General features: G+C 41.3%; 1 protein-coding gene across 1 annotated transcript in view; it reads right to left on the bottom strand.

Annotated features, from left to right (window-relative positions):
• Positions 1–17721, bottom strand: part of LOC132815085 (rho GTPase-activating protein 28-like) — a 166987-nt gene extending 149266 nt beyond the window's left edge. Inside the window, exon 1 of the mRNA XM_060823825.1 lies at positions 17449–17721. Within this exon, the coding sequence (XP_060679808.1) occupies positions 17449–17573 (125 nt within the window). The 5' untranslated portion in view covers positions 17574–17721. The remainder of the gene's footprint in view (positions 1–17448) is intronic.
• Between the last annotated feature and the right edge of the window lie 7436 nt (positions 17722–25157).

Below are 25157 nucleotides of genomic sequence, written 5' to 3'. Positions count from 1 at the left end.
CTCAAGAAGCCTCAGTCCCTGGAATTGTCCAAAAGTAACAAGGTACTTGCAAGCTGCGTGCATGAGTGTGGGGTCCATAGGGAGGAGGAGTGAACTGATCATGGTTCTATGGCACAACAAGCCACTCAAGTGATGGTGTTAGGAAATAGTAAGATGCTACTGGTAGGGCGTCATATAATTAGGGAAATAAATACAGTTCACTGCAGCAGTGAGCGTGAGTGCCAACGGCTGTTGGCCAGGTGACAAGATTAAGGACATCTCCTTGGGGCTGGAGAGGAACTCAGAGAGGGAGGGGAGGGATCGCGTTATTGTCATCCAAGTTCATACCAAAGATATTGATAGGTTTGGAAAGGATATTCCACTGAAAGAAAGATTTTGAACAGTTCGGGGCTAAATTAAAAAGCAAAACCTCAAGGTACTAATCTAAGGATTATTATCTGAGCCATGTGCAGATTGGCAGAGAGTAAATAAAGTCAAGTAGTCAAATGATTGACTCAAAGTTTGGTGTGGGAGGAATGGGTTTCACTTCAGGAGGCCCAAGGGATATAAGGGAGTGTTCCGGTCGGTCAGGCTTCACTTGTCCTGGTGAACTGAATAACGCAGGCTGTCGAGAGGACTTTAAATTAGTTTGAGGATGGAGGGTTTGGGATTGGCAAAATGTAGGCTTATAAAACCTAAAAAAGTATGGTGGGACTGCAAGGCAACAACTTTGATTACGATACAAGAGTGGGGCATGAAGGGACAGAGTCTAGAAGCATGCAAAAAGCAGCAATTAGGGACAAAAGAGGAACATAAAGGTAAAAACGCAAAATAATGGCTCTTTAGTTGAATGCATGTAGCATTTGGAACAATGTAGATTTAAATAACCATGCAAATACAGGTTAATGGAGATGAACTTGTAGTCATTACAGTGACATGGTTACAAGGAGATCAAAGCCAGGATGTGACCTTTCAAAAGGACTCGAGAGTGTGTTGCTGGAAAAGCACGACAAGTCAGGCAGCATCCGAACGGCAGAAGAGTCGACATTTCAGGCATAAGCCCTTCATCAGGAAGCATTCCTGATCAGTCATTCCTGATGAAGGGCTTATGCCCAAAACGGCGATTCTTCTGCTCTTCAGATGCTGCCTGACCTGCTGTGCTTTTCCAGCACCACACTCTCGATTTCCAGCATCTGCAGTCCTCACTTTCTCCTTTTGAAAGGATTGACAGGAAGGAATAGGTGGTGGGGCTGTATTTTTGGTATGGTATAGGATAAGCGCTATAGTAAAAAGTAATCTTGGATGGGATATGATAGAACCCTTATGGGTGGAGGCATGAAATAGAAAAATAAGACAACACTGTAGAAGCCCTCACTACTTTCCTTTTTTTTGGTGGAACTGAGAGTTGAGGTTAGGATTAGTTGACATTTGACCAGCTGCGTGTTTTAAAAGGAGAAAAACAAGTGCAGATGTTTGCTGTTAGTGACTGGCCTGAACGCTAACGCAACTTAATTACTGACCTAAAGAATACTGTAGGCGATTCAGCACCGGTCATTGCTGTGTTAGGACTGACAGCTGGTTGAATGTTCAGTTGGTCAATCAATGGAAGACCATGGCTAAGCAGCTAGCCCATAGAGAAAATTGATTTAAAAAGAGAAAAGAGAATTCCAGTTTTTACTGGTTTTGGCAGATGCAATCTGATTTTGGAAGCATTGGGACTGGCTGTTATTTTTCACTCTCTCTAGTTTTCCTTCCAGTTATTGTATTGTTGAATGTTCTGAGAAAATAATCTTATTCTGGAGGAAATAAGTAAATGCTGCTGAAGATAGACTGAAATTGTTTGCATTCAGTGGTGCCTTTTTAATTAGATATACATACCTGCAACCAACTCACTACACAAGAATTGCATGAATGCTTTGTAACTGTTGTCTGGAAGTGTATAATTCAATAGTAAATTATCTTTCTTTTATTCTCTTTTTAATTTATTTGCGTGTCTTTGTCTGAGAGAGTGGTGATAATGATCAAAAAAAATTGGGTTGAAATCATAGATATTAATTAGATTATCTTGTTGCCCTGCTAAAATTTCAGTATTAATAATAAATTGACAATTTGCGTTTAAGTTATAAACTTGGTGCCCAAGATCTGTTATTCATAAAGTCTGGTTAGGAACAACGGGGAAATTTTAGTGGGTCATTGAATATTTTAATTTCACAGTATTGTGAATCCAGTGATAGTAAGGCTAAAGTGGCTTGCTTACTCTGTGCCATAACATCCTTAACAGTAACTGTTTTGTAAAGCAGAGAATAAATCAGGAAATAAGAGCAAGTAAAAAGGTTACTACATTATTACATGGATGACCTTAAACTTCACGTAAATTGGAAAAATCAAAGTGGCAGAGGTAGCCATGAAAAAGAATTCTTGAGTATATGTGGAATAGTTTCCAAGAACAACATGTTGCGGATCCATCCAGGGGTCAGATTATTTTGGTTCTGGTAATCTGTAATGAAGCACTTTAGAGGGAAAAAAATATATATAATTATCACTAGAAAATAAGTATTAGGGAAACTAATGGGGCTGAAGAGCAATGGGCTTGATGGGATGCATCCTAGTATTTTAAAAGCAAGTTCTGCAGTGATGATGGATAGGCACTGAGAGTAATCCACCAAGAACCCTCAGATTCTGAAAATGTCCCAGAGGTTTGGAAACTTGCCAATGTATCACATCCTTAAGAGAGAAAATATGGGTAATTATGGGCCAGTTAGCTTAACATCTGTCACTGGGAAAATGTTAGGGTCTAATTATAAAGGATGTAGTAACACATAACATCATCAAGCAGAGTCATGAAGGGGAAGTCATGCCTGACAAATAAATAATAGTTCTTCGCGGAAGTAATGAGCAAGTTTAATAAAGGGGAATTAGTAGATGTAATGTGTCTAGATTTCCAAAGGTATTCAGTAACGTGTCACACAGAAGGCTATTCAACGAAATAAGTGCCCATGCGTATTAGGATTTTTATAAATTAGCATGCCAAAATAAAAGAACTTAGAAGGTTGGGATAAAGAGGACATTTTAAAGGTGGCACCCTGTACCTAGTGCAGTGCCACAGAGATAAGTTCTGGGCCACAATTATTTACATTATATATTAATAACTCGGATGATGGAAGTGAATACATTATAACCAAGTTTGTGGATGACACAAAAATTATTGGCAAGTAGTGAGGCTGACTCCACAAGGAGTCTAAAGTGGGCTATATACAGATTAAGTGAGCTTGCAAAAATTTAGCAGATGGAATGTAATGTGGGAAAATGGAGTTATGCACCTTAGCAGGAAGAATACAGCAGCATATTATTTAAATGGGAAAGCTGCAGCACAGAGGACTTTGATGGCCCTAGCGCATGAATCACAAAAAGCTAACATCTGAGTTCAGTGGGTAATACAGAAGGCAAATTGAATATTAGTCTATATTCCAAAGAGAATGGAGTATAAAAATAGAGAGATCTTGCTAAAATGACAAGACACTAGTTAGAATACAGCTGTAACTCAGTATACAATTTTTGTCCCATATCCAGAGAAACATACACTGGCATTGAAGGCAGACCAGAAAAAAGGTTCACAAGGTTGATCCCGGGTATGAAGGATTTTCTTATGAGGACAAGTTCACTAGGTTGGACATTTACTCATTAGAGTTTAGAACAACGAAAGGAGACCTTGTTGAAGCACAATTTTAGGATTTCAACAGGATGGATGTGGAGACGCTGTTTCCCCTTGAGAGACAGAGTCTAGGACCACAGGAAATAATTTTAGAAAAAGGACTCACCCATTTCAGACAGCAATGAGGAGGATTGTTGTCTCTCAGAGGATGGTAAATCTGTGGAATTGTTTACTGAAAGGTGCTATCAAGGCTAGATTGATACATGTATTCAAGATTGAGAGAGATTGCTAATTGTTACGGGAATTGGGATTTTCAGAGAGATTTGGCAAAGAAAGTGGTGCTGAGGATTATCAGATCAGCCACGATCTCTTTGAATAGCAGAGGAGGGACTCAATGGGCTAAATGGCCTACTTCCATTATTTTGGTTTTATGATAGATTTAGACATTTTCGAAGAGCAAAGAGATCTTACAGAAGTAGAGTGTCATCTAGCTATTTGTAATTAATGTTATACATAATCAATTCTCCAAATGCCAACAGTTAAATATGATACCAAAGTCATGGTTAGGAAAGTAAAGATGAAAAACGAAGTGTGCGCTAAGCTGCAGATATAGGTACATCAATACTCTCTTTGATTTATATTTGTTGCTCTCAGCTCTTTTTTTACACTCTGAAACATTCCAGATTACTGCACAGTTTCTGAGAAGCAGTGATTAATGTGCACACGAATGCCTCTGCAGGTGTTTATGTCCTCCTGGTCTGTCCCTTAAGGGTGACTGCTCAGGTACTTTGCATTGAAAAAATTTCTAAATAGGTCTTGGAGGTTAATTATTATCCAGGGAGAATTTCACAAGATTGCTAAATACTCAGGACCTCTCATTACCTCAAGCGTTATTTTAAATCAACAAAATTACAGGAACAAGTCACCTTCTCTTTAGATCTTTTTATAAAGACAATTGTTCAACAATGAATGACAACTTGAGTGTGACAAAAGCTCTGACTTTATTGAACAAAATATTTTGAAAATGCTTTCAGATTCATACTTACATACATTTTTGGTCTCAGTGGCAAGGAGTTAACATTATGAGATATGTACTTGTTTATTTATTTCAAGGAATTATGTTTGCATCAAGCTCATGTTGACAATTAGATATAATCTTTGAAATTGCAGGGCTCTGGCCTGGTACAGAACTGCACTATGCAACACAGGTCACAGGAGAATTGGGCCTGGAGATTACTGCAGCTGATTTGTAGTTCTGTGCTGTTCAACTTTAGACTGCAAATCAATGTCTCCAATGCTACTGGTCATAGCACGCCTGATGGTGCCTAAAAATCAAAGTCAATGACAAGTTGAACAGAATCAGAAAGAGTAAATCATCAAGTATATAAGTATACACCGAGATGCTCTCATTCATATTTCTCAGTTACTGATTACAATCACAAGTGGTAACATTAGCGACATATAAAAAGAGATCTGATCCCATGGCCTGCCTATCCACCTGGAGATAGCCAATAAGCCCTAGAGATGCTTAAAAAGCTCTGTAGATTCCTGCCCAAATACCATTTTTTTTTGACTGGACAATTCCTTTAAATCAAAGTGATCTGGCCAGCTTTATAATTGATCGGGGGACTGGCCAAACAATCAGGCCAGTGTGATCAAAGGGCCAGATGGTTCCAATCAGCTACGCATGCCGAACCCACCGGGGAAGCAAGAATGAACAGGGGAAACTTGAGAAGCCAACTCTGATTTCAACCATAACAATAAACACAAGTCACATACCAGATGCTCTAGGCTTGCCTTAACTACAGAGAGGCATACAGCACATCACTTAACTATACTAACATGGTCAGCTGTAACTATAGCACTGACCCACTTAGATTGCATGCCACACACTGCAGCAATCAACATGTCTATCTATGTGCAGGCATTTCAGTGGGACATCACTAAAAATGCCTGCGCAAACTAGTCTCCAATGAGTTTTGCCCACCCTCATTTCTTTACTTATCAAGATCACTGAACACATTTCTACAGTAACTTTTTACCTCTGTCTTTCAATTATGCTTAGAACATAGAATTACTGCAGTTCAGTAATTAGGGGGTCAAATTATAAGCCTGTATTGATGCTGGCTAACAAAGAAAAACAACATTAGGGAAAAAAAACACTGTTCTGATCCCAGCTGATGTTATGTCTGGACAAGTCAAATCCCAGACTGAAATCTGCCTTGCTCTTTTTTTTGGTTTTATCACTGAAACGTAAAGCATGTAATGTGGCAGATTTGGTTTCAACAATAGAATAGAAGTTTATTGTGGAAAAAAATGAATATAAAATAAAATAAACCAAACTATTTATAAATAGTGCCTGATTGAAAATTTCAAAACATTCAATGAAATATAATCCCAACAGCACCCAAGTACAATACTCAAATACAAGATAGAATTTGCTTCTCTGTCACACAGAAGGTGTGATTTACCTGTGGCTTTAATTCCCGGTTTGGAAAATCCATTCACCTCTTCCCTGAGCCTTCATACAACTGAGCTTAGACTTTCTCAGCTTCAAATAACCTCTTCAGGCTTTTAACAAAACACATCTGGTCTGGCACTTGAATATTGCACTTCTTATACGAAGGTAACCTATTTCCTAACAGCTCTAAATTATAACTTTTTTTTTAGGAGTACCTGTTTTACATATCCAGCTTCAGTCAAGACAAGTGCAAAGGTTCCCAAACTGAAACCTAAAAAGCTTTTTTCCAAGGTGTGGGTGTTTTCCCCAAATCAAACAAAAAGACATTTCTAAACTGAAGGCACAATGAATAGTTGCTTACTTTCTTTGCTGGTAAAGACTTTCCCAATGTAAACAAAACTCATGCTCAGATGAATGAATGCACACTCAGATTTTTTTAAAATCACCATGGGTACAGAAATACTTACATGTTCATTATTAAACCCCTTCAGACTAATCCCACATATCATGCATTAAAAATCCAAACTCTAAAATAAACGATAATCAAAATATAAATAAAGCACACATCTTACATCACAGCAGAAGCTCCATTCTAGAGAAACGAAATTCAAAATGTAAAGGCCACATTGTATGTTTATTCTTACATTAACAGAGAGAGTTGTGTGTCTAAGTGAGAGAAGAGTGGGGGTAAGTATATGACAGACAGCATGAGCATGTGTATGAGTGCATGTATGTGTGTGTGAGTGTATGTGAGAATGAGTGAGAGTGATTGCGTACGTGTGTGTGCGCGCGTGTACATGTGAGTCTGTGTAAGTTAATCAGATGGAGTTTTCAGTGGCACTATGTGTTATCTTCCATTGCGCCTTCAGTCAGAACTGATCTCATCAGAATTTGACTTCCCCTTTGTCTGCAAGCAACCTGAGAGAAGAACTCCTATAAAAGTCTCCTTTCAATTCAAAAAAACTTACAAGAGCAGAGCGCAGTAACTTTACCCTCACCTTATTCACCTTTCATGACAGGGGTCATCATACAAGTATTCTCTAAGGGGTTTGTACATACCTCTGGCACCTCACTCAGGTGAACATTCTTTATTGGGAATCTTACATATTGAATATTGTGAGGCTTTTGGGGAATGGAAAGAGTTTACAACCAACTCTAATCCTATCCATGTCCACAATCTCCAGCAGGACTTAATGGATAGTGATAAATGTTTCCCTTGTTCACAAATACAGATACCAACTGAAGGGTTGCACTACAAGATCAACTAACTAGATGATTTAGCATCTGGTTGATTTATCCAACACTAGTTGCTCATTTTTATTTTATACCGACTGTATAACAGCCACCCAAAACGTTAAAACAAAATCCTCTCCAAACTTTAATTCTTTGTTCTCCAAGTCAGAATATGGAAACTGACTTTTCTATTCTTAATGAACAGAGAAATCTACTGCCAGCAAGATAAATAGAAGCATGTTACACCAGAACCAAACTTACTTTGACAATAATCTTCCATTCTGTCATGGAGCAGTTGCAGTCAAAGCCAACCATGTACCTCATCTAAATAGTTGAGAGCTGGTGGCTTCAAATAATCAAGATCGTCTCACGTCATATTAAACTTCCACAATGTTTTGGCAGAGTGGGTGCAGAGAGAGATAGAGAGAGAGAGAGACACACACAGAGAAAATGTTTGTATTGTGGGGAAGAGCAAAACTGGAGAAGTGATAAAGAAATTCAATAGGGAATTCAAAAGAAAATTCTTCACCCAAAAAAAAGTGACAAAAAAGTAGAACTTGCTGGCACAGGAAGTGAATAGTAAGGATACACTTAAGGGGAAACTAGACAAGTGAAACAGGGAGAAAGCAATAAAGGGTTACAGTGATAATTTAAATAACTAAAGATGGGAAGAGGCTGGAGTGCAATGGACTGGTTGGGCCAAATATCGTACTTGTGCCATGTACATTATGTAATTGGCTAGGACACCCTGTATTGGGTCAGTACTAGGCTCACTTACACCTATGCATCTTGGGTCCTCAACACATGCTTAAGTCTCCTTTAGTTGGCAACTGACTACAGCATTCACAGTGTGCATTCTGGTCAGTTTCCCCAGGTACACAGCAGCTAAATTCTCCTTCCTTCGAGAGATTATTGAAGATTGCAACTCAATGCAAAAAATTAAGAGCAATTGGCTCCATAAAAATGACTATTAGATCACTCTAAACACTGCAATCTCCCTTATCTCCACAACAGTGAGCTACCTCCGGGGCACAGTAGCAAGTAAGCCAAAAATAAGTGGTTGACGCTAGCACCACAGACTGCCACTGGTCTGTTCAAGCAAGTGCTGCAACCCAATTCAAGCCCAATGCTATTTGTGACCATTTCTAGTGTTTTTTAAAAGAGTGACTGCTTGGTTCAGACATATTTCCAGGTGTGAAATCATATGCTTGTCAGACAAAGCAGCTTGCAGGTTTGACGCTTTGCCTTCACATCATCAACTTATCAGAGGGGAATAGCAATAAAAGTCATTAATGTTGAACACAATAACCTTCAAACATAGCCTCCTACTCCCTGCACAAGATGATAAACACAGTTAAGGTTATGATGTCAATGCAGAAGTTGAACTGAATTTTACATATGTTAAAAATGCATTGATGGAATGTCGCATCACTGGCTAGGCAGGCAATTTTAGCCAGCCGTTAACTTATCCATGAGAAGGTGGTGGTGACCTGCCTTCTTGAATTTCTGCTGTCCTTGGAATGTAGGTACACCCACCATGCTCACAGGAAGGAAGGGAGTTCCAGGATTTTGACCGAGTGACACTGAACAAGCTGTGATATATTTCCCAGTCGGGATGTTGAGTGGCTTAGAGGGCAATTTACGGGTGGTAGTGTTTCCATGTATCTGCTGTCCTTCTAGAATGGCAGTAGATACTGATTTGGAAGATGCTATCAAATGAGCTTTGGTGAGTTTCTGCACTGCATCTTCCAGATGGTGCACATTGTTGCTACTGAGCGTTGGCAATGGAGGGACTGAATGTTGAAGGGATTCCAGTCAAGTGGGTGGCCTTCTCTGGGTGGAATTGTGCTTCTTTAGAGTTCTACAAGCTGTATCCATTCAGGCAAATAGAGAGAATTCCATCGCATCCTGAACTTGTGCCTTACCAATGGTGGACATGCTTTGTGAATTCAGGTGATGTGTTACTCACTGCAAAATGCTTCTGATCTGCTGTTATAGAAAGACTATGAATATGGCTTGGCCAGGTCAGATTCTGATTAATGGTAACACCAGGTTGTTGATCCTGGAGGGTTCAGCATTGGTAATGTCATTCAATGTCAAAGAGCCATGGTTAACGTCTCTATTGTTGGAGATGCTTATTGCCTGACATTTGTATAGTATACTTATCACAAATTAATTGCCAGCCCAAATCTGGATATTGTCCAGGTCTTACTGCATTTTAATTCAGACTGCTTTCAATATTTGAGGAGTTGCAAATGCTGCTGAATATTGCTTGTCAATGTTTGCATATTCCCACTTCTGACCTTATGGAGGAAAAGTTACTAAACGGAGCAGCTGGAGATGGTTGGGCCTACAACACCATTTTTCAGAAATGCTCTGGACCGGAGATGACTGATCTCCAACAACCACAACCATCTTCCTGTGCGTCAGGTATGACTCCATCCAGTGGTGAGTTTTCCCACAATCCCCACTGACTCCATTTTTGCTGGGACTCTTCAATGCTACATTTTGTTAAATGCAGCCTTGAAGTCAAGCGGTCACCTCACCTCTGGAATTCAGCAGTTTTGTCCATGTTTGAACCAAGGCTGAAGTGAGGTCAGGAGCTACGTGGCCCTGACAGAAGCCAAACTGGGCAGTGAGTAGGTTATTGATGTGGACCTGCCAATTACACCTTCTATCACTTTACTGATGATCGAGAGTAGTATCTAGTGACTTAGTGAATAATGTGTTCAGTGTTTGCACTGTCTTCAGCCATTTCATGAGATCATGTGGAGTGTAGTGAACCGCAATTCAGTGGTAGCATTTCCTCTTCCAAATCACAATGTTATTGGCTCAGCCCTGATGCAGACTGACACTTTCTCACAGCACTGAGGGCATGGTAACCTGTCAGATCAGATGTTGTCAGGTTGAGATGTTAAATTAAACTGTTTTCTTGGATTAGGGTAATATAATCTAACCCACCATTCAAAGAAACCTAGACGATGACCCCTTGTGCTCTGTCCAATATCTATCTTTCAACCAGCATTACTGAAACAGATTATACCACTTAACCATGAGGCATTAGAGATAGAGTCATACAATCATAAAGCACAGAAACAGTCCCTTCAGATAATGCTTCTTCTGGTAAAACTCAAGCTTAACATCTCTTCTTTGGCAGCAAAGCTCGCTGTGATAGGTTGGATCCTTAAAAGGCAAGAAATAAATACAAGTTCTCTATATCAAAGGTGCAGTGTAAAAACAAAGGATCTGATCCCCTTGTCTAGCATTTCAGATGGTGCTAACCAAATGACATTAGGATTAGAATGCAGTTAAAATGTTCCAAACATTTTAGAGAGTGTTCCCTCAGTCAACACTAATAATTCAACTGATTTGGAGCAGGATGATAGGAGGTTATGGATATCTTGCTGTTAAACAGCAGCCATTTTGTACACAAGAATAACCCAACCTCAAAACTAGTTGAAGCACTTGACCACATGCAACATTGAGATGAAGCTGTGATTCTACCATGAAGTTAAACAGAATGCCAACATTCATTGTCTATGTTCATATATACAAAATTTGCACTGTGATAAGGTACCAGAGAACAAATCACAAACATGGAGCCATATTCAACCATTAATTAATAGCATCAATAAGGAAAAGACAGAAGAAAATTGCAGGACATAATTTGGAATAAGATACTGATGCACAAACATGATACTTTCTTGGTGCTAATTCCTATGCAGTTCAGACCCTGCTTATTTGACATGCCTCGCGCTATTACTACATCATATGTTGAATAATCAATCAAATGGATTTACTCACTCATTCTTGGTCCATATGCCTCTGACAACCAACAGCCCCATATCAATTAACAGATTCAAACATCCCTGGAGCAATAAAGGTTACTGGATTAGTCCCATCTCAGAAAGAAAATCCCTTCAAATGGAAAATTCGACAGGCAGCTGGTTTCAGTTCTGAAAATTCATGTTGACTCTGACGGAAGCTCTGCATGCTTTCAGACAGCTGTGGTGTCCTCAGTACATTACAATGGTAATGAGAGCAAGGGTGTTTCCCTGATTTCTTTACCATCAATAGTAGTACTTCCAAAACACCTGAGGACATTCATTAACTGATCAATCATGTTGTTGTATATCTGGGTTTTACAAGCCTCAAAATACTTGCACTAATCATCTTGGACTCACTTGGCTTTCATATGCGAGTTAGAAATTCCGTTATAGACCGATTGTAAATAGAAACAGTGCACAGTAGGTAATCCAGCTGAATTATTACATGTGGCTGTTGTCTGCTGAATAGACAAACCTGGATTTATTTAACACATCAATCTCTTCCCAGTTGACTGTCTGCAGGTGTTCATCACCTGTAGAGAATCAGAACTTTGGAATTTTATTGTTTTCAAAATGGACTGCAGGACAGGCTGTGTTCAAAGGAACTTGCAAGTAAACAGCCTATAGCTTCCAGGTTTAAAAAGTAAAATCATTTATATTTACACAGCAGTTTTTTATGAGTTTAGGATGCCCCAGAGCACTTTATGCCACACAGTGTTTTTGAACTGTAATTGTAATGTCAGAAATGACGCAGTTTTATCAATGCAAGATCCCACAAACAATGAGATAATGACCAAATATTCTCTGTGTGTTAACTGGGAGATAAGTACTGGCCCAAACACAGGGACCAATTTCCATTCACCATCTTGGGTAGTCTCATGGAATCTTTTACATCCAGCCAAGGGAATAAATCTGGCTTTAGGTTCTCATCCTCAAGTAGGTGCTCAGACCGCTGAAATGAGATTATGAATCCACAATCTTTTTACTCAGTGGCACTGAGCCACTGCAGCTGTAGGACTGATAACAGTGCCACACGATATAGGTGAATGAAGAAATACCATCAACCAACCTCCCCACAAGAAAGGAGACCAATACAGACTGACACCTAGGAAATAACGCCCATGAGTATTATGTTGTCTTCAGTACAAAGGGAGATAAAATAACAAAAGAATTATCCCTTATTTCTAGACTTTCATCCAAGTGTACTTGCCATAATGCCATAAAGCATTTTTATCTCTATCTGTTATGCATTTATTACTATCTCACACAATGTAGTCAGGGCAACCCATCAATTCTCTGAATGCTCAACATGAATGAACAGCTGAAAGCAATAGACACATTCATAATGCAGTCTCCAAGAGAAGCTTCTATCCTCACTGAAAAACTTATTCTAAAGGAGAAGAAATAAAATTATGCATGTTTGTTTAGATGCTGCTATACATGTCCTCCACATTTCCATACTATCAAAAGTACTTGAGCACTCACAAGACATGATAGTTTGTGAGGGCAGAGAGCTGGTCCGCACTGAAGTAGAACTTTGAAACTTCTCACTGTTGACATTATTTAAGGAGGTCTCATAGGCAATGGTCACTGATATGAAGAACACAGAGTATGTGTGGGAGGGTGAAGTCACAAGCAGTGAACTGGTCATCACCTCTAATCATTCAAGTGGAAGAGAGCTAAACCCATATCATAACTCATGGTTTATCAATTACATAGGTCATTTGTTCCAACAAATTCATTCGTCACTTTAGCTGCTTCCCATCATTCCTCAGCTAAAATAAATCAGTGTAACATTCTGTTCCCTTCTCCGTAATGTTTGCCCAGCATGCCCTTAAAAGTATCTACACCATTTACTTCAAATGTTCCCTGTGGTAGTGAGTTACACTCGTTGGCAAAATGTGTCAGTGCAGGCTTGGAGGGACAAAGGGCCCGAACCTGTGTTGTATTGTTCTTTGTTCACTCTTTGAGTAACAGGCATGTACCATGAGTCATAAATAAGGCACAAAACTCTTCCCTGTATTGACATGTCAGTTTTCTCTCAATTGGGAGTACTCCTGCCTGTAAGGATTATGGAGTCAAGTCCCATTATACGAGGTATACCGTACAAGGTGCTTAGGTTAAGATGTTAAACCAACTCAACTGGTTTATTTCAAAAGGGACGTTCACTCTGACATTGCAAATTTAATGGTATTCTCCTGGTCACTGAATTGCCACACATTGATGGAGTTGGTCCTCTTCCTATTCAGGAAGGTTGTATACTTTTGACCTGAGACTAAAAAGGATAGGCAATACATACAATCACGCTTGCAAAGCCTACCTTCTATGAACATAAATGGCAACAGTGAAGATACAATTAAAAAAAACAATTTTCTGAAAATTTTCGTTCTTGTTATTTTAATGCTAAACTTTTAAAGGGAGCAACCTCTAATTTGAAAGAAAGGTTTAGACTTAGATTTGAAAGGGGTAGAGGTTAAAAGTTGCAATTCTGTTAGTTTCCAATCATTGTTCCTAAGTTTCCCTCCAGCCACATATGCTTTATATACATTTTTTGTCAATATTGAAATTCTTGTGAGTCTGACTTTATTTTTTTCAGGCACTGGTTTCACATCCTATTGTGTCTCCATAAGTCATTTTGTGTCTGTGTTTCCCTGACTTTAGACCTGTAGAAGTCTCTCCCCACTGCCCATAAAACTTACACCAGCAGCCACCCGAGTCTCAACAACTGGGGCTACAAACAAAAGATCCTGGCCCACAGTACAGGGGAGCTCAGGATAAATCTATCTTCACTTGTTGCTGAATTTATTGTTCTTAAATCTACTTTCCAGTGTGATATAATCAGATCTGCAATTGAACTTACAATGGGAAAAAAAGGCTGATCATAATTTGAAAGCATACAATATGTTTGAATTGCATAAACCATACTCAAGCTTAATGCAAAGATCAAAATGGACAATCTTCTTAGCATTCTTGGTAACTATTTTCTTGTTAGCGAATAGTAAGACCGCAGTAGCACAAGATATCATTGCCAAGTGCTGGATCTCACTTGACGCAATTGCTTTCTGTCGTTACTAAGGAAGTTTTTGAAAAAAGTTATTGAGGTTTACTGCTGAAATTCCACTTCCTACAAGAGTATGGTAACACAGATTCCTCCAGTGGCATCTTACGTAAACATAATTGCCTTCTATGATATTGAGCAATGAAAACCACAAAGATCCCACATTAAATTCCTGGTCTGTGCTAAGCTAGTTGATCACAGCTGTAAAAAGAATGATGAACCTCAGCAACCCGGGGCCAAGGTTGGAAGAGTGTCAGGGTGCTTCTGGACTGCTTTTGAGTAAACCTGTGGAAAATATGCCGAGGTAGCTAATGAGGTAAGATAGAATTGGGGTTAGCTGTGGTGCCATTTGTGTTGGAATTCACTGCATGGACTTCCATTTAAAACAATGAATATTTGTCTGAAGTACTAATAGGCAGTAACTTAGAAGCATTTTCTTGGACTAAAAGATGCTATATAAATTCACATTGTTGTAGAATGACACTCCAGAATGAAGTGAGGAACTTCATTTGACAAGGAAAGAAAATAGTGGCAAAAAGAGTTCCTGCTAATTAACCATTCAGGAACATTATCAAAGATTACTCTCTAAATGTTCATGGAAAGTTGTATCAGTCCAGTTTATAGGGTCTGGTGGCATAGTGGCTGTGTCCCTACCTCTGGCCAATAAGGTCCAGGTTGAAGTCCCACCTCCACATATGATGGCCATGGAGGGGCAACAGAACACATCTTAACAGGTTAATTTAAAATAATACCCTGCAGGGTCAACCCTGGAACTTGAATGAGATTACTTACATTATCCCCATTCAACATCACCAGTCACTAATGGAACAATGTGGTAACATGACAGCTGGCAAAGGTCAAAAGCTAGCCAGGGTTAAAAGGGTCACTGAGGTCCGATACATCTATTATTCAGTCAACGAACATGAGGTGCTGTCAGAATAGATTTGTCACTGGCCATAATAAGGTTTGCGGAACTCAAAGGGAAAAAGAAGTGTAAATCACATTTGTGTTGCCTTCAAAAGAAGTTGATTTTTATTTTCCTCCTTCTTCTCGTAGGAGAATTAGTTGATGCTACGGTATGGTCCCATGAGTGAAGAGATGCTGTTGTTCCTCATCAAAGTGACCACTGGCTATACTTAAACTCCCAACTCAGCTTTCAATGTGATTCATTACATTCAAGCTTGATCCTTCTCTCTCCCAACATCTACTCAATTGTGGGAGAAAGTGAGGACTGCAGATTCTGGAGATCAGAGTCAAGCGTATGGTGCTGGAAAAGCACAGCAGGTCAGACAACACCCGAGGAGCAGGAGAATCCCAATTGTCCAGAGGAAGGATCACTAGACCCTTTGATTTCTCTGCACAGACACTGCCAGACCTGCTGAGATTTTCCAACAATTTGTTTATGTTTCTGATTCACAGCATTTGCAGTTCTTTCAGTTTTTATTTATCAAGTTGTTCTGACCATTACAAGACCACTGAGTAACAATATAGGGTTAGAGACCATAGCTACATCCTTTGCACGCTATTCAGAGTCACTGAGGTCAACGATAACACAGTTACTGACACACTGACTGTAATCAACTCATCCCACACTAAATCAGTCCACACATCCAAACGTGATGAAGGGCTTATGCCCGAAACGTCAAATCTCCTGCTCCTCGGATGCTGCCTGACTTGCTGAGCTTTTCCAACATCACACTTTTCTACGCAGTTGCAGAGAATATCCCCTAAATATTACCTGAGGAAAGGCAAATATTTGTTGAACCCTAGATTCCTAAAAATATCATTGTGTATTATTAAGGTGGTAATGAAAATGGAAGCATCCATGTCACAAACACTGAATAAATTGAGTACTTTACCCTTATGTTCGTTGGGAGTAGGAAGCAGATTGAGCTTTTTTGGGGTAGATGGAGACACTATCCCATACCCCCAATCCAGTGCCTGAACAGTGAGACTTGGCCTAGATCAATGTTGGGTCTTTCAATGGACCCAGCTTAGTGTAAAGTTGCCTGGAAAGGAAACCAGGCGCACACCACAGCTGTCTTTGGATAGATGACATTTGTGGACCGGAGGAGGAAAGCAAAACTGGAGGTTAGGAATGGCAGGTTCAAAGTCAATCAATTGGAGGCTGCAAAGAGATAGGTAAGAGATCCAGCATGAGAAGTGAACATGAAAGTGGGGGTTAACTACACATAGTGTTTCAACATGGGTCAAGGGCACTCTAAATACGGACCCTGGATTCCTCCTTTCTTTCTTTCCTTCCAAATATCCCAAGCAATTTGTCTTGGGCCAAAATATTGAATGGCTTCATGACTGCCAAACTAGGTACTTAGTAAACCCAACGAACAGCCACCATATTGAAATGTCCGCAAGTTTCTTTTCTCAGATAGTCTACTATTTAAAAATGGTTTTCATCACTTCCTTTCACACTGAAGAGATTTAGTTTTCCATATCCTGAAGGGGGTCATGAGGTAGAATGATTAGCACCTACTGAAACGTTGATCTCTAGATGCACAAGGATCTCATTGTACTGGATTTTTGAGATTTTGATAGAGGTGTTAGTCCCTGAAGGATTAACCCTCAGATTATTAACATTCAAAAGGAGTTGTGAGATAACTCAAGGTGAGTAAGTACAGCAGGCACCATTGATTCCAGCACTGACAGATATACTCATAACCATGTGAGGCTTGATGCAGAAATCTGAAAATGGCAGAAAGTAAGAAAGCAAAATTTTAAATAAAACAACAGAGAGAGAAAGAAAGGGGGAAAAGTGGGAAAGAGAAAAGAAGGGGGGGGGAGAAAGAGGTTGAGAGAGTTGGACGACAAAGGAGGAAGAGCCCAGAGAACTGAGAAAGGAAAGGAAATGGGAATGGGAATGGGAAAAAAGAAAGGAAAATGGTGAAACAAATATTGAATAACACAAGTCGTGTAAAACAATGACTTTGGAGCAACCCCAACTGGATTACTGAAAGATCAACGCAGAAAATCTCAGATTTTTAACTTGTTTTGCTTATAAACTTCATGAAGCATCTCCATTGTTCAGTGTTTAGCACACATAAAGCTTCACCCCCTCCAATGCAATTCTTCCCCCACAATAAAAAGAAATTAACCATCAGGTAGGTCATCTAACGCAGGTAGTACACGTCCAGCATCTGATAAAAAAAACAAAAGGTTCTCATGACAGAGAATATTGACTTATACATAATACATCAGTCTCACGGCAGATTTGAACGTTTACCTGTGTGTGGGACCAAGACTTGAAGGAAGTTCAGTTACACAGCTTTGATCCATGATTGGTATTCTTGATGGAGAATAGGAGTGGTAAGCTGTTAAAACCACACTGCCTGAATCATTTAACTCCATTCTCCGAGGCGCATGCTTCTCTACACTCTGAATGACAGCTAGCGCTGGAAATATTCAGTCGTCATGTACTGTGAGAGATGCAGACTGCAAAACGTTCTTAAAGGCGACAGCTCTGCCTCTCTATCTCTCTCTACTGTGAAAGCCAGGCGACGAAACAAGATTAGCATAAGAACGCCTCCCGAGACACCAGTGGCCAGTCACCAGCATCTGGGGAGGTATCCTATACACCAGTGTTTCTGGACACCACAAGTATACCAGAGCTAAGCTTACATTAACCACTCTGAACTAATTGGGGGCAAAGAGATGGACCGCAAATTATTTAATTTTCACGTTAGCTTGTGGATGTGTCTCCTCAGTACAATGTCTGAAACTAAAGTTAACCTGTTTTTTGTCAAAAAACCGGGGGGAGGGGAAAACGCTGCCGTTCGGTTACATGCAGCCGAGAGATGTTGCTGTTGTAAAATGAAACCTTTGCAAGCCGGAGCCAGGAAAACCAGCGCGCTATCAAAGTGTCTCCATGAAAAATTCAGGAAGTGGAATTGCAGGGCTGTTTGAACAGTCGAGGTAAACCCTGCCGAGCTTCAGGGCGCCCGCACTGTCAAGGTTACTGGCAGGCGAAATATTTGATGTTTCTCAACTGAGCTGAGGAAAATGTAACCCTTTAATGCAAATTAATCTCAGTCAGCGCCCTGCACGCTTGGGAGGGCTAGCAATAATGGTTACCGCAGACAAAGTGGTAACTCTCTATGTAAACTTCAAAGAATAGCAATGGTTAGTTAAAAAGTTCTGTGTTAGAACACTGAGTGAACGCTGCTTTGGTTTAAGGTGCCTGCCAACACATTATAATTGCTCGCATGCTGCTTCAATCATCACTTGACTCGAAGTTATTTGGAAAATAGTGGTTTAAGTAGAATCTCAGCCAATGATTAAAATAAAGGCCCACTTCAGTGCCAGGCATAGCCAGTCACATGCGTAGATCTTTGTAATTTTCACTTTAGCACTTTATAGGCAAAATGCGGCTAGACTGGACGGAAAAGTTGGCCCAATTGCTTATCTAGTCAAAAGTACTTGTGGGGGAAATGTCTCACGATGCCTCGCTGTCATATGTAAGATGTCAGATGCTTCTAAACCGCTGCACATTTAATTCCCTTAATGTGTTACAGCTCTCATTTGGTTTCCTGGCTAGTGAAATCCTTTGCTGGGGAAATGAGCCAAGAGCTGATCCCTCAACCATTTCCCTGCCCCAGTGCTTTCCCACCCCAAACCACCTAATACATTTTTCTTGGCCCATGCAAAGCCCGAGTCCGGAACTGCCTTCACCGGTTAATGTACTCACGAGATTTCATGGGTATAATATAGAAAGAACTGCAGATCGGAAACAAAAACAAATTGCTGGAGAAACTCAGCAGGTCTTACTGCATCTGTGGGAAGAAAGCGGGGTTAAGGTTTCAAGAGCAGCGAATTTTCATCAGAACTCCAATGAAGACTCACCAGACCCTTCGTTCACAGAGATGTTAATTCTACTTGCTTTCCACAGATGCCGCAAGACCTGCTAAGTTTCTCCAGCAATTTCTGTCTTTGTTCTGTTCACTATGAATTGGCCTTATCAGAAATCTTGTAAATAGAGTCAGAGTCTGAGTCATTTGCTCACTGTGGTAGTGTTCCTACCTCTGGATCTGGAGGGCCACTTCGCTACTCCAGCTGTCATAACATTGCTGAACAGGTTGCTCAGAGAATATGTAAGGCACATTGAAGCCACATTGCGGGGTAATGGTTACACCAACCAGTTCAGTGCATGATGTACAGTAAGCATGCTCATGGAAAGGACTAAGCTCACCACTGTGCCCAGCATGTTTTCCCCGCGGCTTGAGCTGTTATTAAGCATTCCCAACTAGCAGGGTGCTGCCGTCAAGTCAGAAAGACATTCTGTTTCTTTCACAAGTCTGTAAAGTTATATGTGAAGTTCATTGTCAAAGTGATACATCCCATAGTCTGATGGATTGTATTAAACCACATATCCCTTCAACTGTTTGCAACAAGCAAGGTACTGAGTGAACCCAAACAACTCTGAATACATTATCCAACATTATATCTGGTTTCATGGTTGGAGATCACTTGTTTAATAATTGAGTATGCTAAGAATTATTTTGACAATCTAATTTAAGATTGTTAGTCAGGTTTACAGTGTGGTGCAGCTGTATACAGAGTCATATTCATTAGGTTAACTAACATCCTTTAGGGCAGTTGTCATTGACTCTAACCTCGACATGACGTTGGTTCCATACCGATGCGATTAATTTTTAATTGCCCCCTCCCCACAAGGAGACTGAAAAGTCATTTAGATTAGATTAGATTACTTACAGTGTGGAAACAGGCCCTTCGGCCCAACAAGTCCGCACCGACCCGCCGAAGCGCAACCCACCCATACCCCTACATTTACCCCTTACCTAACACTACGGGCAATTTAGCATGGCCAATTCACCTGACCCGCACATCTTTGGACTGTGGGAGGAAACCGGAGCACCCGGAGGAAACCCACGCAGCCACGGGGAGAACGTGCAAACTCCACACAGTCAGTCGCCTGAGGCAGGAATTGAACCCAGGTCTCTGGTGCTGTGAGGCAGCAGTGTGAGGTTAGCAGAGGCAGCTAACCACTGTGCCACCATGCCACCCACGTAGTTGAATCAAAGGTAGGTAGGTAGTAGGAGGATTCATACATAGTAGGTCACAAAGAAGCCCCATCAATAGATTCCCTGGTTAGCCAGCAACAGGCAATAGATGCCCATGAATAAAGAAACTGGAATTTTCCGAAAACCCACACAGCTCTCAGTGCTGTTATTCTTTTTCTTTCTCTCTCTTTCTCTTTTCTCTGAGTCTAAAGGTAACCATGGCAATCACAATTTTTAGTTCATTACAGGAAACCACAGGCTGTCATATCAGTTGGGCCTCCACTAAGAAGCTGTCATAGGAAGGTTAAACTGCTCAAACGGACCCCACCACCAAGGATATATTTCCCTCCCCTCCCCTATCAGCGTTCCGCAAGGACCACTCCCTTCGTGACTCCCTTGTCAGATCCACACCCCCCACCAACCCAACCTCCACCCCCGGCACCTTCCCCTGCAACCGCAGGAAATGTAAAACTTGCGCCCACACCTCCACACTCACTTCCCTCCAAGGCCCCAAGGGATCCTTCCATATCCGCCACAAGTTCACCTGTACCTCCACACACATCATCTATTGCATCCGCTGCACCCGATGTGGCCTCCTCTATATTGGTGAGACAGGCCGCTTACTTGCGGAACACTTCAGAGAACACCTCTGGGCCGCCCGAACCAACCAACCCAATCACCCCGTGGCTCAACACTTTAACTCCCCCTCCCACTCCACCGAGGACATGCAGGTCCTTGGACTCCTCCACCGGCAGAACACAACTACACGACGGCTGGAGGAGGAGCGCCTCATCTTCCGCCTGGGAACCCTCCAACCACAAGGTATGAATTCAGATTTCTCCAGCTTCCTCATTTCCCCTCCCCCCACCTTGTCTCAGTCGGTTCCCTCAACTCAGCACCGCCCTCCTAACCTGCAATCCTCTTCCTGACCTCTCCGCCCCCACCCCACTCCGGCCTATCACCCTCACCTTGACCTCCTTCCACCTATCCCACCTCCATCGCCCCTCCCCCTAGTCCCTCCTGCCTACCTTTTATCTCAGCCTGCTTGGCTCTCTCTCTTATTCCTGATGAAGGGCTTATGCTCGAAACGTCGAATTCTCTATTCCTGAGATGCTGCCTAACCTGCTGTGCTTTGACCAGCAACACATTTGCAGCTGTGATCTCCAGCATCTGCAGACCTCATTTTTTACTCGAAGGTTAAACTGCTCGTCACCTTTAGCAATTCGGCAAATGCAGCAGCAGTTTGCAACAAGACTGAATGAGTAAGAGGAAATGTGGCAATGGGGAAGTATGCTAAGCTTTGTAATCAGCATGTTTATAACATTTCATTCATGGGGTCCGGCCACTGCTGGCTGGCCAGCATTTATCAGCCATCTCAAGTTGCTGATGAGAAGGTGGTGGTGAGCTGTCTTCTTAAACTGCTGTAGTCCATGTGTAAGTAGACCTACAATTCCACTAAGAAGGGAGTTCCAGGATTTTGCCCCAGTGACTCTGAAGAGACGGTAAGTTAGGATGGTCAGTGCCTTGGAGGGAAATGTCTTCCCATGTATCTACTCCCCTTGCCCTTCATGATGGAAGTGGTCATGGTTCTTGAAAGTAGTGTTAAAAGAGCCTTCGTAAATTTTTGCAGTGCATCTTATAGGTGCTACTAAGTATCAATGGTTGAGGAAAACAATGTTTGTAGATGTCATGCTGATAAGGCGGCTGCTTTGTCCTGGATGGTGTCAAGCTTCTTGTGTGTTGTTGGAGCTGCACTCATCCAGACCAGTGGAAAGCATTCATTACACTCCTGACTTCAGTGTGTAGATGGTGGGCAGGCTTTGGGCAGTCAGGAGGTAAGTTATTTGCTGCAGGATTCCTAGCCTCTAACCTGCTCTTGTAGTCATAGTGTTTATACGGTCAGTCCTGTTCAGTCTCTTGGTAACATAGCTTAAAGTGGAAGAAGGAGAAACCAACACCAATTCTCCATCTTTCTAATGAGAGAGCAGCTCTATGGCCTGGTAAACAATGGTGACTTTATGGTTTTACTGTACAGAGTCACCTATTGCAAATATAACCTATCCTGGGATAATGGTGTACAGAGTTGATGAAAATTCCATGTAACCACAAATCCTATCCCGATTTATTCTGTCTCAAAGCTTCCTTACTATTGAGTTAAGATGACCAATCTGTGATTGTTGGGTTTATCCTTGAGCAAGGCCATAATGTTTGTGATTCTCCAGTCTTCTGGGGTGTCAGTGAGGGAGCACTTTGGCAGCAGTGACCAGAATTCTATTAGTTTTAAAAGAGTGATGGAAAAGGATAGACCAGATCTAACAGTTGAAGTTCTAAACTGGAGGAAAGCTCATTTTGATGGTATTAGGCAAGAACTTTCAAAAGCTGACTGGGGCAGATGTTTACAGGTAAAGGGCTGGCTGGAAAATGGGAAGCCTTCAGAAATGAGATAATGAGAGTCCAGAGAAAGTATACTCCTATTAGGGTGAAAGAAAAGGCTGGTAGGTACAGGGAATACTGGATGACTAGAGAAATTGAAGGTTTGGTTAAGAAAAAGAAGGAAACATGTCAGGTACAGACAGGATAGATCGAGTGAATCCTTAGAAGAGTATAAAGGCAGTAGGAGTATACTTAAGAGGGAAATCAGGAGGGCTAAAAGGGGACATGAGATAGCTTTGGCAAATAGAATTAAGGCGAATCCAAAGGGTTGTTACAAATATATTAAGGACAAAAGGGTAACTAGGGAGAGAATAGGGCCCGTCAAAGATCAGCAAGGCAGTCTTTGTGTGGAACCGCAGGAGATGGGGAAGTGCTTACTGTGGAGAAGGACATAAAAGATATAGAATGCGGTTAAATAGATGGTGACGTCTTGAAAAATGTTCATATTACAGAGGAGGAAGAGCTGGATGTCTTGAAATGCATAAAAGTGGATAAATCCCCAGAACCTGATCAGGTGTACCCTAGAACTCTGTGGGAAGCTAGGGAAGTGATTGCTGGGCCTTTTGCTGAGATATGTGTATCATCGATAGTCACAGGTGAGGTGCCAGAAGACTGGAGGTTCGCCAACGTGGTACCATTATTTAAGAAAGGTGGTAAGGACAACTATAGACCAGTGAGCCTGACGTCAGTGGTGGGCAAGTTTTTGGAGGGAATCCTGAGGGACAGGATGTACATGTATTAGGAAAGGCAAGGACTGATTAGGGATAGTCAACATGGCCTTGTCCATGGGAAATCATGTCTCACAAACTTGATTGAGTTTTTTGAGGAAGTAACAAAGAGGATTGATGAGGGCAGAGTGGTGGACATGATCTGTGTGTACTTTAGTAAGGCATTCGACAAGGTTCTCCATGGGAGACTGGTTAATAAGGTTAGATCATATGGAATACAAGGAGAGATAGCCATTTGGATACAGAACTGGCTCGAAGGTAGAAGACAGAGGGTGCTGGTGGAGGGTTGCTTTTCAGACTGAAGGCCTGTGACCAGTGGAGTGTCACAAGGATCGGTGCTGAATCCACCATTTTTCGTCATTTATATAAATGATTTCGATATGAACATAGGAGGTATAGTTAGTAAGTTTGCAGATGACACCAAAATTGGAGGTGTGGTGGACAGCGAAAAAGGTTACCTCAGATTACAATGGAATCTTGATCAGATGGGCCAATGGGCTGAAGAGTGGCAGATGGAGTTTAATTTAGATAAATGTGAGGTGCTGCATTTTGGAAAGCAAATCAGAGCAGGACTTAAACACCAAATAGTAAGGTCCTAGCGAGTGTTGCTGAACAAAATGACCTTGGAGTGCAAGTTCATAGCTCCTTGAAAGTAGTCGCAGGTCGATAGGATAGTGAAGAAGGCATTTGGTATGCTTTCCTTTATTGGTCAGAGCATTGAGTTTAGGAAATGGGAGGTCATGTTGTGGCTGTACAGGACGTTGGTTGATGAAGGGCTTATGCCCGAAATGTTGAATTTCCTATTCCTTGGATGCTGCCTAACCTGCTGTGCTTTAACCAGCAACACATTTTCAGCTGTGATCTCCAGCATCTGCAGACCTAATTTTTTACCAGGACGTTGGTTAGGCCACTTTTTGAATATTGCGTGGAATTCTGGTTTCCTTCCTATCGGATGGATTTTGTGAAACTTGAAAGGGTTCAGAAAAGATTTACAAGGCTGTTGCCAGGGTTGGAGGATTTGAGCTACAGGGAGAGGCTGAATAGACTGAGGCTGTTTTCTCTAGAGAGTCGAAGGTTGCCACTACAACCTGGGTTGCATCTCCCTTTGGTAAAGAGATCTCAGCTATGCCTCCGACTCCTGATATAAATCCTCTTTTTAGTCCCTAAATGGCTTCCTCCTGTTCCCTCCGTTTTATTGCTTTGATGCCTATAGAAGGTTTTATGTTTGTTGCCAGACTTTTCTCATAATTCCCACTTGCTTCTCTGACTTGCTTTTTCATCTCCCCTATGAACCTTCAATATTCCTCAGTCGTGACTCCTTTTATTTCACAAAAGATGTAATTAGAGGCAATCCAGCGAAGGTTCTGAGATTGATTCCAAGTATGGAGGGATTTTCTTATCAGGAGAGGTTGACTAGGTTGCCTTGTACTCATTGAGGTTCAGAAGAATGATAGGCGACCTTGTTGAAATATATAAGATGTTATGAGGACTTAACAAGGGAGATATGGAAAGGTTGCTTCCCCTTGTGACACAGTCTAGCAGCAGAGGTCATGACCTCAGAGGAAGGGCTCACACATTTATGGCAGATCTGAGGATGAACTTGTTTTCTCCAGGTGGTGAATCTTTGGATTTCGTTATGGCAGAGGGCTGTAGAGACTGGGTCATTAAGTATATTCAAGTTTGAGATAGACAGATTTTTAATCAGTTAATGGATCGAAGATTAAAGTGATAATGCAGGAAACTAGAGTTAAGGA

This window comes from Hemiscyllium ocellatum, chromosome 4 (genome assembly GCF_020745735.1).
Source record: "Hemiscyllium ocellatum isolate sHemOce1 chromosome 4, sHemOce1.pat.X.cur, whole genome shotgun sequence".
Taxonomy (NCBI): Eukaryota; Metazoa; Chordata; class Chondrichthyes; order Orectolobiformes; family Hemiscylliidae; genus Hemiscyllium; species Hemiscyllium ocellatum.
Note: the sequence above shows the minus strand (reverse complement) of the source record. Positions and strands in the feature narration are given on the sequence as shown.